At 43.6% G+C, this 13,918-nt stretch overlaps 1 protein-coding gene across 1 annotated transcript in view; it reads right to left on the reverse strand.

Annotated features, from left to right (window-relative positions):
* Positions 1–7,392: 7,392 nt before the first annotated feature.
* Positions 7,393–13,918, reverse strand: part of GPR26 (G protein-coupled receptor 26) — a 43,894-nt gene continuing 37,368 nt past the window's right edge. The window contains exon 3 of the mRNA XM_070481456.1: positions 7,393–11,089. Within this exon, the coding sequence (XP_070337557.1) occupies positions 10,954–11,089 (136 nt within the window). The 3' untranslated portion in view covers positions 7,393–10,953. The remainder of the gene's footprint in view (positions 11,090–13,918) is intronic.

A 13,918-nucleotide genomic window follows, 5' to 3' on the forward strand; every position in this document is an offset into this window, starting at 1 on the left:
GTGCCTGGGACATAGAATTTAAGGAGGCACTCCCTCTCAGGGCCATGACAGTTTAGGGTTAGCACCTGAAAGTGAGTGCTCCCTTAAAATTTACACCCTAGGAGTGACGCCAGCAACATGGTAGAGTGAGCGATTTTCTTTGTCTCTCCCCCTTCGAACTACAACTAAATGGACATTCATTGATCAACAGGAGATACTCACACAGCACCTCAGGATGCCTGAGAGACCCACACTGCTATAAATTGGAAGGAGGATGGACTATCCCCAGGGAGGAAGTGGAGGTAGGTGAAAATTCTCCAGCCCCTAGGCAGCCTAGTATCTGTGAGTGACTCTCTCCTGGCTGACACACTCATAGCACTGCCACAGCCCCAAGGGTGGGTGTGCACATTGGCACTACTGTGGAAACAAGTGACTACAGCCCTAAGCCTCCCAGGATTGCCCTGTGGACTAGTGGGAATATCCATGGTCCCACAGTGTCCACAGGGAGAGTCTCAGCTTGGCCCTAATGGAGAAGCCCCAACCACCAAGCACAAAAGCTAGGTGACCTTTGAGCAGAAGTGGCACAGCTGGGTGAGCTACCCACTGGCTGTATTAAACACCCATAGCTCTGCTGCAGCCCAGAGTGGACAAGTGAGATCCAGCAGGACCAGACAGCAGCAGAGCTTAGTCTGGGTGAACCAGCTCCTGGCAGCGGCGAAAGCCCATAACACTGCTGCAGTCCCTAAGGAGGGATCGTGTCTAGGCAGGTCTGTGGGAGCAGGCAGCAGCAACCCAAAGCCCCCATGTGATTGTTCCCACAGTGTACAGCAGACCCCACAGGGCCGCTGTGATCCCAAGTTGTGGCCCAGGCTTGGTCAGGACCAGCTGACAGGGATCCTGGTCGGCACAGATTACACAGCTGCTGCCTCCTCCCCCCTAGTGGCAGCAAGTGGAAGCAGTAGCCAAACTCTATCACTATGCAGAGGCACAAATACACGACATAAAGCAGTATGAAAAAAGTATATTAAATCTCCAGAGCAGAAGGAAAACGAAAAGTACCCAGAAAACAACCCCAAAGACACAGAAATCTATAACTTAAATGACAAAGAATTCAAAATAGCTATCATTAAAAAACTCAATGAGTCAAAAGAGAATACAGATAGACAACTCAACAAGTTCAGGAGCTATATCACAAAGGAGCTTGATACTGTAAAGAAAAACCAAGCAGAATTGTTGGAGATGAAAACTCAATGGAGGAGGTTAAGAAAAATCTAGAATCCCTGAACAGTAAGAGTGATAATATGGAGGACAAAATTAGCAGTCTGGAGGATAGGAATATAGAAATGCTTCAGATGGAGGAGGAGAGAGAACTAAGACTAAAAAGAAATGAAGAAACTCTCCAAGAAATATCCAACTCAATTAGGAAATATGATGTAAGGATTATAGGTATCCCAGAGGGAGAAGAGAAGGAGAATGGAGCAGAAAGCTTGTTCAAAGAAATAATAGCTGAGAACTTCCCAAATCTGGAGAGGGAGCTGGGAATCCATGTGACAGAAGCCAATAGGACTCCAAACTTTATCAATGTAAAAAGAAAAACCCCAAGGTGTATAGCAGTGAAGCTTGCAAAAGTCAACAACAAAGAGAAAGTATTAAGGGCAGCAAGACAGAAGAAAATAACCTACAAAGGAACCTCTATCAGGCTGTCAGCAGATTTCTCAGCACAAACCTTACAGACTAGGAGAGAGTGGAATGATATATTCAAACTTCTGAAAGAGAAAAACTTTCAGCCAAGAATACTCTATCCTGTGAAAATATCCTTCAAATATAATGGAGAAATAAAAACTTTCCCAGAGAAACAAAAGTTAAGGGAATTCATCCCCACAAGACCCTCCCTACAAGAAATGCTCAGGAAGGCCCTCATACCTGAAAAATAAAAAAGGAAAGGGGTTACAAAATCCTGAGCAAAGGAGATAAGTAGGAAGACAAAATCAGAAAAATGAAGCTCTCCATCAGAACAGGTTAGCAAATGCTTAAGTATAACATGAAAGATAAAGGGAAGGGAAACATCAAGAATAAATATAATCTTTTCATTTAAACACAAATTCACAGGACAAGAAGAAAAAAAGATATGACAATAACAATGTAGAAGGGGAAGAGGATAGGGATGGATCTGGCTTAGTCTAAGGCAATAAGAGACTATCAGAAAAGGGACTAGCTCACCCATGAGACATTTTATACAAACCACATGGTAACCACTAAACAAATAATTACAACAGAGACACAAATTACAAATAAGTAGAAAACTAAGAAAACCAACATAAAAACTAACTAAATGAATGGTAGTGCAAAATTCATGGGACGAGAAACAAAGGAAATGTAGGAGAACTGGAAAACAAGCAATAAAATGGAAGCATTAGGCCCCCACATTTCCATAATCACTCTAAATGTAAGTGGATTGAATTCTCCAATCAAAAGACACAGAGTGGCAGGATGAATTAAAAAACAAGACACAGCAATATGCTGCCTCCGGGAAACTCACCTCAGCCCCAAAGACAAACACAGACTCAGAGTGAACGGATGGAAGACGATACTCCAAGCTAATAGTGAACATAAGAAAGCAGGTGTCACCGTACTTATATCAGACAAAGTAGCCTTCAAGGCAAAACAGGTAAAGAGAGACAAAGAGGGGCAGTATATAATGATAAAAGGGACACTTCACCAAGAAGACAGAACACTTATAAATATATATGCACCCAACACTGGAGCACCAAAGTATGTAAAGCAGCTATTAACAAAACTAAAAGGAGATACCAACAAAAAGACAATAATAGTAGGGGACCTCAACAACCCACTAATACCGATGGATAGATCATCCAAACAGAAAGTCAACAAGGAAATTACAGAATTAAATGAAAAGCTAGACCAGATGAAGTTTAGATATATATAGATCACTCCATCCAAAAACAGCAGGTCACACATTCTTCTCAAGTGCACATGGAACATTCTCAAGGATAGACCATATGTTGGGAAATGAAGCAAGCCTCAACAAATTTAAGAGGATTGAAATAATATCAAGCATCTTTTCTGACCATAATGCTATGAAACTAGAAATCAATTACAAGAATAAAGCTGGGAAAGGGGCAAAGATGTGGAGATTAAGCAACATGCTACTGGACGACCAACGGATCCATTGAAGAAATCAAAGGAGAAATCAAATATTATCTGGAGACAAGTGAAAATGAAAACACACCATACCAACTCATTTGGGATGCAGCAAAAGTGGCCCTTAGAGGGAAATTCATTGCAATACAGGCTCACCTCAATAAACAAGAAAAATCTCAAATAAGCAATCTCAAACTACACCTAACAGAATTAGAAAAAGAAAAACAAACAAAGCCCAAAGTCAACAGAAGGAAGGAAATAATAAAAATTAGAGCAGAAATAAATGAAATCAAAATAAAAAAGACAGTAGAAAGGATCAATGAAACAAAGAGCTTGTTCTTCAAGAAAATAAACAAAATTGACAAACCCTTAGCCAGGCTCACTAAGAAAAAAAGAGAGAAGACTCAAATAAATAAAATCAGAAATGAAAGAAGAGAAATCACAATGGACACCACAGAAAAACAAAAGATTACAAGGGAATGCTATGAAAAACTATACCCCAACAAATTGGACAACCTAGAAGAAATGGACAAATTTTTGAGATCTTACAACCTCCCAAAACTGAATCAAGAAGAAATAGGGAATCTGAATAGACCAATCACAAGTAAAGAGATTGAAACAGTAATCAAAAACCTTCCCCAAAATAAAAGTCCAGGACCAGATGGCTTCTCTGGAGAATTCTGTCAAACATTCAAAGAAGGTTTAATACCTATCCTTCTCAAAGTATTCCAGGAAACTGAGGAAGACAGAGCACTTCCTAACACATTCTACAAGGCCAACATTACCCTGATCCCAAAAGCAGACAAGGACAACACAAAGAAGGAAAACTACAGGCCAATATCACTGATGAACGTAGGGGCAAAAATCTTCAACAAAATATTGGCAAACCAAATACAGCAATACTTTAAAAAGATCATACACCATGATCAAGTGGGATTTATACCAGGGACACAGGGATTGTTCAACATCCGCAAGTCAATCAACGTGATACACTACATTAACAAAATGAGGAACAAAAACCACGTGATCATCTCAATAGATGCAGAGAAGGCATTTAACAAGCTCTAACATCCATTTATGATAAAAACTCTCAAAAAATGGGTATAGAAGGAAATTACCTCAACATAATATAGACCATATATGACAAACCCACAGCCAATATCATACTCAATGGGGAAAAACTGAAAGCCATCCCTCTGAGAACAGGAACAAGACAAGGATGCCCACTCTCATCATTCTTATTCAACACTGTACTGGAGGTTTTGACCAGAGCAATTAGGCAGGAAAAAGAAATAAAAGGAATCCAAATAGGCAAGGAAGAAGTGAAATTCTCGCTGTTTGCAGACGACATGATCTTATATATAGAAAACCCTAAAAAATCCATTGGAAAGCTACTAGAAGTAATCAACAACTACAGCAAAGTTGCAGGGTACAACATCAACTTACATAAATCAGTAGCATTTCTATACTCTAATAACGAACTAACAAAAAGAGAACTCAAGAACACAATCCCATTTACAATCGCAACAAAAAGAATAAAATATCTTGGAATAAATTTAACCAAGGAAGTGAAAGACTATATGATGAAAACTACAAGACTTTCCTGAAAGAAATTGATAACGACATAAAGAGATGGAAAGAGATTCCATGCACATGGATTGGAAGAATAAACATAGTTAAAATGCCCATACTACCTAAAGCAATCTACAGATTCAGTGCAATCCCAATCAGAATCCCAACGACATTCTTCACGGAAATAGAACAAAGAATCCTAAAATTCATATGGGGCAACAAAAGCCCCAGAATAGCTAAAGCAATCCTGAGAAAAAAGAACAAAGCTGGAGGCATCACAATCCCTGACTTCAAAATATACTACAAAGGTATCATAATCAAAACAGCATGGTACTGGTACAAAAACAGGCACAAAGATCAATGGAACAGAATTGAAAGCCCAGAAATAAAACCACTCGTCTACAGACAGCTAATCTTCGACAAAGGTGCCAGGAACATACCATGGAGAAAAGAAAGTCTCTTCAACAAATGGTGTCGGGAAAACTGGACAACCACATGTAAAAGAATGAAAATAGACCATTCTTTTACGTCATTCACAAAAATAAACTCAAAATGGATCAAAGGCTTAAAGGTAAGACATGAAACCGTAAGACTTCTAGAAGAAAATATAGACAGTACAATCTTTGACATCAGTCTTAATAGGATCTTTTCAGACACCATGTCTTCTCAGACAAGGGAAACAATAGAAAGAATAAATGGGATGTCATCAGACTAAAGAGCTTCTACAAGGCAAGGGTAAACAGGATTGAAACAAAAACACAACCCACCAACTGGGAAAAAATATTTGCAAATCATATATCCAACAAAGGGTGGATCTCCACAATATATAAAGAACTCACACAATTCAACAACAAAAAATCAAACAACCCAATCAAAAAATGGGCAGGGGATATGAACAGACCCTTATCCAAAGAAGATACATGGATGGCCAATAGGGACAAGAAAAGACGCTCATCATCACTGATCATCAGGGAAATGCAAATCAAAACTACACTAAGATACCGCTTTATACCCATTAGAATGGCTAAAATAACCAAAACAAAAAATAACAAATGTTGGAGAGGTTGTGGAGACAAAGGAACCCTCATACACTGCTGGTGGGAATGCAAACTGGTGCAGCCACTATGGAAAACAGTATGGAGATTTCTCAAAAAATTAAAACCAGAAATACCATATGACCCAGCCATCCCACTACTGGCTATCTATCCAAAGAGCCTGAAATCAGCAATTCAAAGAGACCCATGCACACCTGTGTTCATTGCAGCATTATTCACAATAGCCAAGATGTGGAAGCAACCTAAGTGACCATCGACTGATGACTAGATAAAGAACATATGGTGTATATATACAATAGAAAACTACTCAGCATAAAAAAGGATAAAATCGTCCCATTCACAACAACATGGATGGACCTTGAGGGTATTATGTTAAGCTAAAAGAGAAAACGTAAGAGTGAAAAGAGTTAAGCGTAAAGAGAAAGACAAACTCTGTATGACTCCACTCATACGTGGAAGATAGACAAACACATGGACAAAGAGAACAGATTAGTGGTTGCCAGGGGGAAGGCGGGGGAGGGGGAGTGGCCACAAAGGGTGAAGTGGTTCACCTGCAATATGAGTGACAAATAGTAACGTACAACTGAAATTTCACAAGGTTGTAAACTATCGTAACCTCAATAAAAAAAAAAGAATTTACACCCTACATGCCTCCCTCTAGTCCTGGCCCTGTTACCACCAAAGGATCCACCCTGGGGAGCTTCTAGTGGATATATTTCAAGGAGAAGGAAAACAACCCCAGAAGGAAAATACGAGATATAAAAAGAAATGATGACTTAATGAAATAGAAAATATCCAGATAATTCTAGATATTTTGAATGTATGAAAATTAATAAATGTGTAATATGTGGGCTTAAAAGAAAAAGATGCAGCTGGACAGCCAGATGACAATAGCACCTGGGCCAGGAGGGAGGCAATTGGGGTTAAAGCTGTGAAAGATTCTTGCATTGTTCGAGAAGGTTCTGATCAACCTAAGACCTGCGCTTGCCGGAATTTCTCTGGGAACCACTCATCGCCCACATCCCGCTGGACTGTCCTCGAGGCTCTTGGCACATTCTGTCCTGCGTCCCAGCCTCTTGTACTCACTTCTTCTCCCACCAGGGTCCAGGGGGCTCTCCATGGAGGAGGCCACACGAATCTCATCTTCAGGACCCTCCTCAGGCTGGAAACAGCATGTACCCAGAAAATACGTGTTAAACATCTCACGCTCACCCATTTTTCGTGAGTGAAAACTTAGTAAAGTGGTTCATTCTGCTAGGCTACAAGGGGAGACTGCGACTGTTCACTCCTGAAATTCCAGTGCCTCGCAGATGCGCCAGCACGTAATAAGCACTCAAGAAATATTCCTTGAATGGCTTATAGCCATTTTTGATGAAGACGTGTATCACATGGTTTTTACCCTTTGGATCTTGTGTTTCGCCATCTTACAGATATTTGACAAGCGTCCTTCACTCCAGGCATTGTCCTAAGTACTGGTGAGCAAAATATAGACACCACCCTTGTCCTTACAAGCCTCACGGTCTAGGACCATGACTTTCAAACATGTCGACCACAAGCACACTTAGAAATGCACTTTACTGTGTGAACCAGCACACACACACCACACAGTAATGAAAGTTTGGGATATCTTTAGTACACACGATGTACTCTGTTATCTTCTATTTCATTCACTTTTCTTAAAGGAAAATGCCAGTTGCAACCCACTAAATAGATTTTATGACCCATGACTGCTCGCATCATTCCTGCGGTTTGAAAGACATTGATCTAGCGCAGGGGTTCAGTGTCTTTTCTCTGCCAGGAGTTCCTTAGAATCATGTTTTTTAATGCACAGAGCAATGTACATAGGGTTACAATGGGAACTTACATTGAAATGCAATTATAGACATATTTAAAAAAACAAATGTGTGATATAGGAATCTGTGCCCTTCATTATTAACACATTAAGTGCACGATCGGCAGCCGACGCATATTGGCTCTAATTTTGAAGTAGTGATGAACAGAAATGCTAGTTTGAGAATTCTGCGGCGACTGTGATGTGATATGGAAATATCTGCGATTACTGTTGGTGACAAAGCCACGGGTGCTGAGTCCACTACTCTGGAATGTCCCCTACATTCATAATTGAAAGAATGCTAAATTTTAGAAGTTAGTGAAAACACAGAAGCACTTTCTCCCCGTTCAAGTTCATAAAACACACAGGGCTCCTGGACTCCCACATAGGAATCCCTGGTCTAGTGGATGTGCACTTTATCTCAATAATCTCAACCTTTTTATCGCAGCAGGACTGAGGGCACCGTTCTTTAATCTTGTCATTGAGATGAGAGTACCAAAAAAGGAGACGTAGGTAAATTATGTTTGCCTAGCAACTGTCAGAATCAACTGGAGGGGCCCTCAGCTGCCCACAGTGGACCATTTTTTTCCCATAATCTACTAAGTCTTATTGGTCAGATAGAGAAATGTTGATCACATCTCAGGTAGACTTCCAACCACAACTGTTGAGGGTGCTGGTCATTATGGGTCTACTGCTTTAAAGTCAGGAGAGGTGCAGAGGGCTAAAGGCAGCCAGTGCCCTGGCAAGGGGCAGGCAGATGGGAATACCCCCACCTCCCACCCCCCCTCCACTGCACCCTCTCCGTCCTGTTATAAAGCGGGTGACTGCACGTGCAGGCCGCTCCTGCAGTCTGGTTTGTCTGTGGGGATAACGAGCATCTTGAAGAGGCGGCTGTGTGGGTGTCTCAAGGGTATCTCACTTCCATAGATGTGTGGCCCTCAAGGGACATCCGCTCAAGTTGCTAATAGGTTGGCATTAAGGGAAGAGAGGAAAAAACCAACAAGCGAGCGCGCTGGACCGATTTCGTCTTGTTAAATACACCATGGAACGGAGCGTGGGAGGGAGCATTTTATGAGCTCCCTGACTGTTTGTCATTGAAAAGGCGCCTGCTTGCTAACACGTCGTGGAGAAAGTCACTTTGAGACTACAGCTGTTGGATAAATAATAAGACGTTTCCTTGTATCTTACAGGCCATGTAGGGAGAATTCGGAGGGAGCTGAAAATTGCCTGAGAAAGTGGAGTTGCAGCTTCTGCTTTTTCATGACTTATTGAGAAGCCCTCGGAGGACCCCCAAGCGCTCCTACCATTTTCCAGTATTTTGGTAGGTAGATATCACAGTCTTTCAATGGTCCAGCTGGAGCAGGAGGCTAGCAGTTTGCATGATTTAGGATGTGTGATGGCTAGTTTTATGCATCAAGTTGGCTAGGGGAGAGCAGCCAGCTATTTAATCCAATACTGGTCTAAGCATGGCTGTGAAGTTATTGTGTGGATGTGGTTAACATCTGCAATCAATCGACTGTAAATAAAGGAGATTATTGCCCTCAGTAATGGGAGGGGGCGCTCATGCAATCAGTTGAAGGCCTTGAGAGCAAACATTGAGGTTTCCCAGAGAGGAAGAAATTCTGTCTCAGGACTGTGACATCATCTCCTGCCTGAGTTTCCAGCCTGCCAGCCCTAGGAATTCCAGACTTGCTAGCCCCCGTAATCACAGGAACTAATTCCTTAAAATAAATCTCTTAAGATACTTGGTTCTATTTCCCTGGGGACCCCTGACTGACAAGGGATGCATTTTTAAATTTTTTTGTTTTAAATAGTTCTATGGCAAGAATCTGGAAGCAAAGTGACTTGAACACACCACACGCGCCCACACACATGTACACGCCCAATCTGTGAGTTTGGAAGAAGAGGCCTGTGGGCCAGTGAGAGGCTTGGACACAGGTTGATTAGTTTGTTTCCTTTTAACTTCGTTTAGTGGGTAGAGGAAAGCAGCGCTTCTCGTCGATCTGGTGAGGCCCTTCTTCGTCTCCCAGCCACGTTCCGTCTTCTGAGCTCTGACTTCCACCTCCATCCTGCTACCCAAACCACGGCTGACCAGTCCCCACAGCCTCCTCATTCCTCTGGCCAAGGTTATCCAGATGGCCTCATCTTACGGGTCCTTGTTGCCACATTTTTCTCTCTTTCTTGAAACTTGCTCTCTCCTGGGTTTCTGCGGCGCTCCTGGTTCTCAATGTACCTCTCTGCAGCCTCCCTCGGTCTCCATCCGCCTCTCCCTCCACGTGCCCCGTGAACATTGGGTTCTGTGGGTCTCTCACGGAGCACACTGTGACCGAGTGATCTCTTCGCTCGTTTGGTTTCACCACCTGCTAAATCTTGATGGTTCCCAAATTCTCATCTCTCTTCTAGAACTCTCCCTCCTTCTTCAAAATCATCTAGCCAACTGTAAACTGGACGTCCCCCCTAGAGTCTCCCATGGCACCTCAGACTCAACATACCCCCATGTGGACCAGTCATGCACACACCGCATTCTTGATGTCAGTTGGCAGAATTTCCATCCACCAGCTGCCTGAGCTACCCTCTCCCCTAAGAACAAGTCAGCCGGTTTTTGTTCACGCCTGATTTCCTTAAGAGCAATAGAAACGCTTTAACTTCAACCAGGTGAATGAAATTGGATCAGTCTGAGGCATAATCATTCTTCCAGGTACGCGATTTCTGTAATGGGATAATTGGCTGCCTCTGCCCCTGGGTAACACCTGACATAAGTAATATGTGCACCTGTGCTTTTAATCAAAGTGCGAGATAAGATAATAACCAGGAGCAGTCAAGAGGCCCAGCAAACGTGTTGGCGGTGCTTCTGATAAGTTCATGGCAGTGAGCCATGGAACGTGTCCTTGTGACTGAGAGGGACATGATGGGTTTGGGGAGACAGACAGGGCACAGACTCAGGTGGACTATCGGCCTTGAAAAGGACATAATCTTTGTCCTAAGTACAATGGAGAACCATCGGGAGGTTCTGGAGGGGGCTGTGAAGTGATCAGGTTGATGTTTTACACCATCATTCTGGACTCTTTGGGGCAGGATCGAGCCCAGATTCCTCGTTCTGATTCAGCTGGTCCGGGGTGGGGCCCAGGCATCAGTGGGATTTGAAAGTCCCAAGCGATTCTAATCTGGAGCCAAGGTGAGACTTTCCGTGCTACATCAAGTCCTCCAAGACTTGCGCCGCCCTCGTGGGCCTGCGGGGGAGATTCCTGCAGCCTCTGCTCCCACAGCCCGGCAGCCACGGGAGCTCCCTCTTCACCAGCGGGCGCAGCCAGCTCCTGCGCAGACAGCTCGAGGGCTGGAAAATTCCTCCTCATTTCAAGTCCAGATCTTCTCCACTGGTTCAGCCTTGCCCTCTGTACTAAGTAAACATTCTGGTTCTTTCAACAGCCCCACACAAGACCTGGTTTCCTTCCGTCTTGTCTTGCTTTTCTTTAATATGTAATGCAGGCACCTGGAAGGAGAAAGTAGAAAAGGTGAGATGAAGGGCAAAGCAGATGAAGATGCCAGACCCCAGGCCCTGGAGTCAACCCTGGGTCAACCACGTTACTGCTTTCTATCTTTTCAAAGATATCCTGTGCGTTTACAAAGCCTACACATTTTTTTAGACAAAAATACTACATACACTATTCTGCACCTTGCTGTTTTAAAACCTAATAATGAATTTTGGAGATTATTCCATATCAGTATATGAAGCTCCACCTGATTCTTTAAAAAGTTGCACGTACAGTTTAATAAACGGCAGTTTACTAAGCCAGTCCCTATTGGTAGGCATTAGGTGGTTGCCACTGTTTTGCTACTACAAATGAAACAATCACTAATATCCTCGCATTGTCTATACCTCTTTGTGTAAGTTATCTGAGTGATAAGTTTAGAGCAATGCAACTGCTAGACCAAAAGTCCTTGCACTTGAAATTGTAACACGCGTTGACAAATTGCCATCCAATGAGATGGTACCAATTTGCTCTCCATCAGCAAGGCATCAGAGTTACCGCCCTCTCCTCTGAAGAGATGTGCCAGTTTGCAATGCCCTCCTGGAATTGCTTTGCCTCAAACTGAACCCACCATTTCCGTGTGATCCAGTGACCACAGTGAATGTGGACCATCACCTCTCTTATTCCAGTCCCCATGCTTCTCAGAAAAACTCAACACTGAATCTGCCATTGTGACTGTGGCCACATCACCGACCTATAGCCGTTAAGCTTTGTTCCGAAGGGCAGCTGCTAAACCAGGCTTCTCCCATTTTGTACCTGGGCTATCGGACTTCTGTACCCAAGTTGCAGAAGTTTCCATTTATCTGTGAAATTAGTTTCCTTTCGCTGCTGTAACAAATTACGCAAGTTTGGTGCCTTAAAGTAACACAGATTTTCTTACAGTTCTTTGTTCAGAAGCCCAAAATGAGTCTCATTGGTCTAAAATCAAGGTGTCGCCAGGGCTGTGTTCCTTCTGGAGGCTCTGGGGGGAATCCATGCCCTTGCCCTTTCCAGCTTCTAGAGGCTGCCTGCCTTCCTTGGCTCATGGCCCCTTCCTCCAGCTCAAAGCCAGCAGCACAACATCTTCCAATCTCTCCATGACTCTGACCCCTGCTTCCATTGTCACATCTCCCTCTCTGACTCTCTGGTTTCCGTCGTCCATTTTTAAAGGACCCTGTGATTACATTGAGCTCACCTAAATAATCCAGGACAATATCCCTACTTAAGATCCTTAATTCAATCATATCTGCAAAGTCCGTTTTGCCACATAAAGTAACATATTCCCAGGTTCTTGGTATTAGGACATGGATGTCTTTAGGGAGCCAGTATTCTGCAGGCCCAATCTGCATTAAACACCATCTTGTTTAGGCTGATTGCTTCAAATGCTGCTTGAACATAAGTGGGCTTTCAGTGAGAGGCTGGTATCTCTCCTTCTATGAGAGATTTTAAATTAAGTACCAACCAGTGCATAATGTGGAGCTGAGCATCCTTGGGGCTACTGTGAAGAATTACGAGAGCAACTACCATCTGGACCTGGGCTTTACAGTTTACAGAGGACATTGACATCTACTATTACCATATGTTTCCCACCATCACCATATATTTCCCACTGTCAGGGGAAGAAATTGTCTGAAGTCACACAGCAGGTACATGGCAGCAAGATTCCAAAGCAGATTCCAAAGCCGCCACCCTGTCTGTCCACTGCACCAGCTGCATGAATGTCGGCCACCAGCCCACACGGAGGTTCCGTTAATGTCCTTGAAGCTCTTTTCCCCTGTGGGTTTCCAGAGCTGCCGTTCCCATAAGCTACCAGTTTGGGTTGGAATAAGCAGTCCCCTTTACCAGTTGATAGATCTCATATCTTAACCAGCCAGAACTCACGACAGCCTCATCAGCTGAGCTAGGCAGGCCTGGGATGTGACTCCATACCCTGGATGGCAGCGGGAAGACATAGGCCCAGAGAGATGGGGAGACTCAAATCTATGGGGCTCCTCTCACTGACCATCACCGTCTCTTCCAGAAATGCTGCCCTGGAAGTCTAGAAATTCTGAAAATCCCAAAGAGCCTGCCCTTCATTCCAGAGAATGTTATGAATTTCTCAGAAATTGGAGGCTAAGTAGGGAAGTAACAAATGGAATGCCTACTGTGTGCCAGCACTTTCCAGAGGTAGATCGTTTCATCCTCCTAACACTTTAGGTACCATTAGCGCCATTTCACTGACGGCAGCTCTGAGAGGTTAAGGTCACAACGATGGCAATGAATGAATTCTGTAGCAGGTCATTCTGATTCCAAAACCCATGACTTTTCCACTCGCCCATGCTGGATGAGGAGCTAAGCAGGATTCCAGGTTCAAAAAAAAAAAAAAAAAAAAATGCAGCACCTGCCGTGTGAGAGGAGCCCTCAAACTCTTCTCTGGTTAGGTTTGCAGCTGGTTGGATGAAAGTGAGTGCAGCTGGCGGGAGAGGTAGGGAGGGTACGTGCAGGCCAGTTGTCCTGGGCTGGTGTCCAATGACCTGCAGCCCTGGGAGCAGGTGCCAGCACCCTCCCCCGACCAAGAGGAGGGAGAGGTCAGTCCAGTCTGGTCGGCGTTGGGGAGAAATGTCAGAGCCAATTACGGGGTAAAGTCACCAAACAAATAACTAACTAGAGAGCTAGAGGCTTGTCCAGAAAGGTTCTCAGGGCTTCCTTTGATTATTAGTTGCCTGAGTTGAGTTTCATTTCCATTTTTCCTTCAATTTAGACCCCATCTGCTGCTCTGCCTGCCTGTGTCCACCGCTAGAGACACAAGCATGCAATTATCTGACTCCTAC

The sequence above is a fragment of the Equus asinus genome, chromosome 2, assembly GCF_041296235.1.
Source record: "Equus asinus isolate D_3611 breed Donkey chromosome 2, EquAss-T2T_v2, whole genome shotgun sequence".
In the NCBI taxonomy this organism is placed as follows: Eukaryota; Metazoa; Chordata; class Mammalia; order Perissodactyla; family Equidae; genus Equus; species Equus asinus.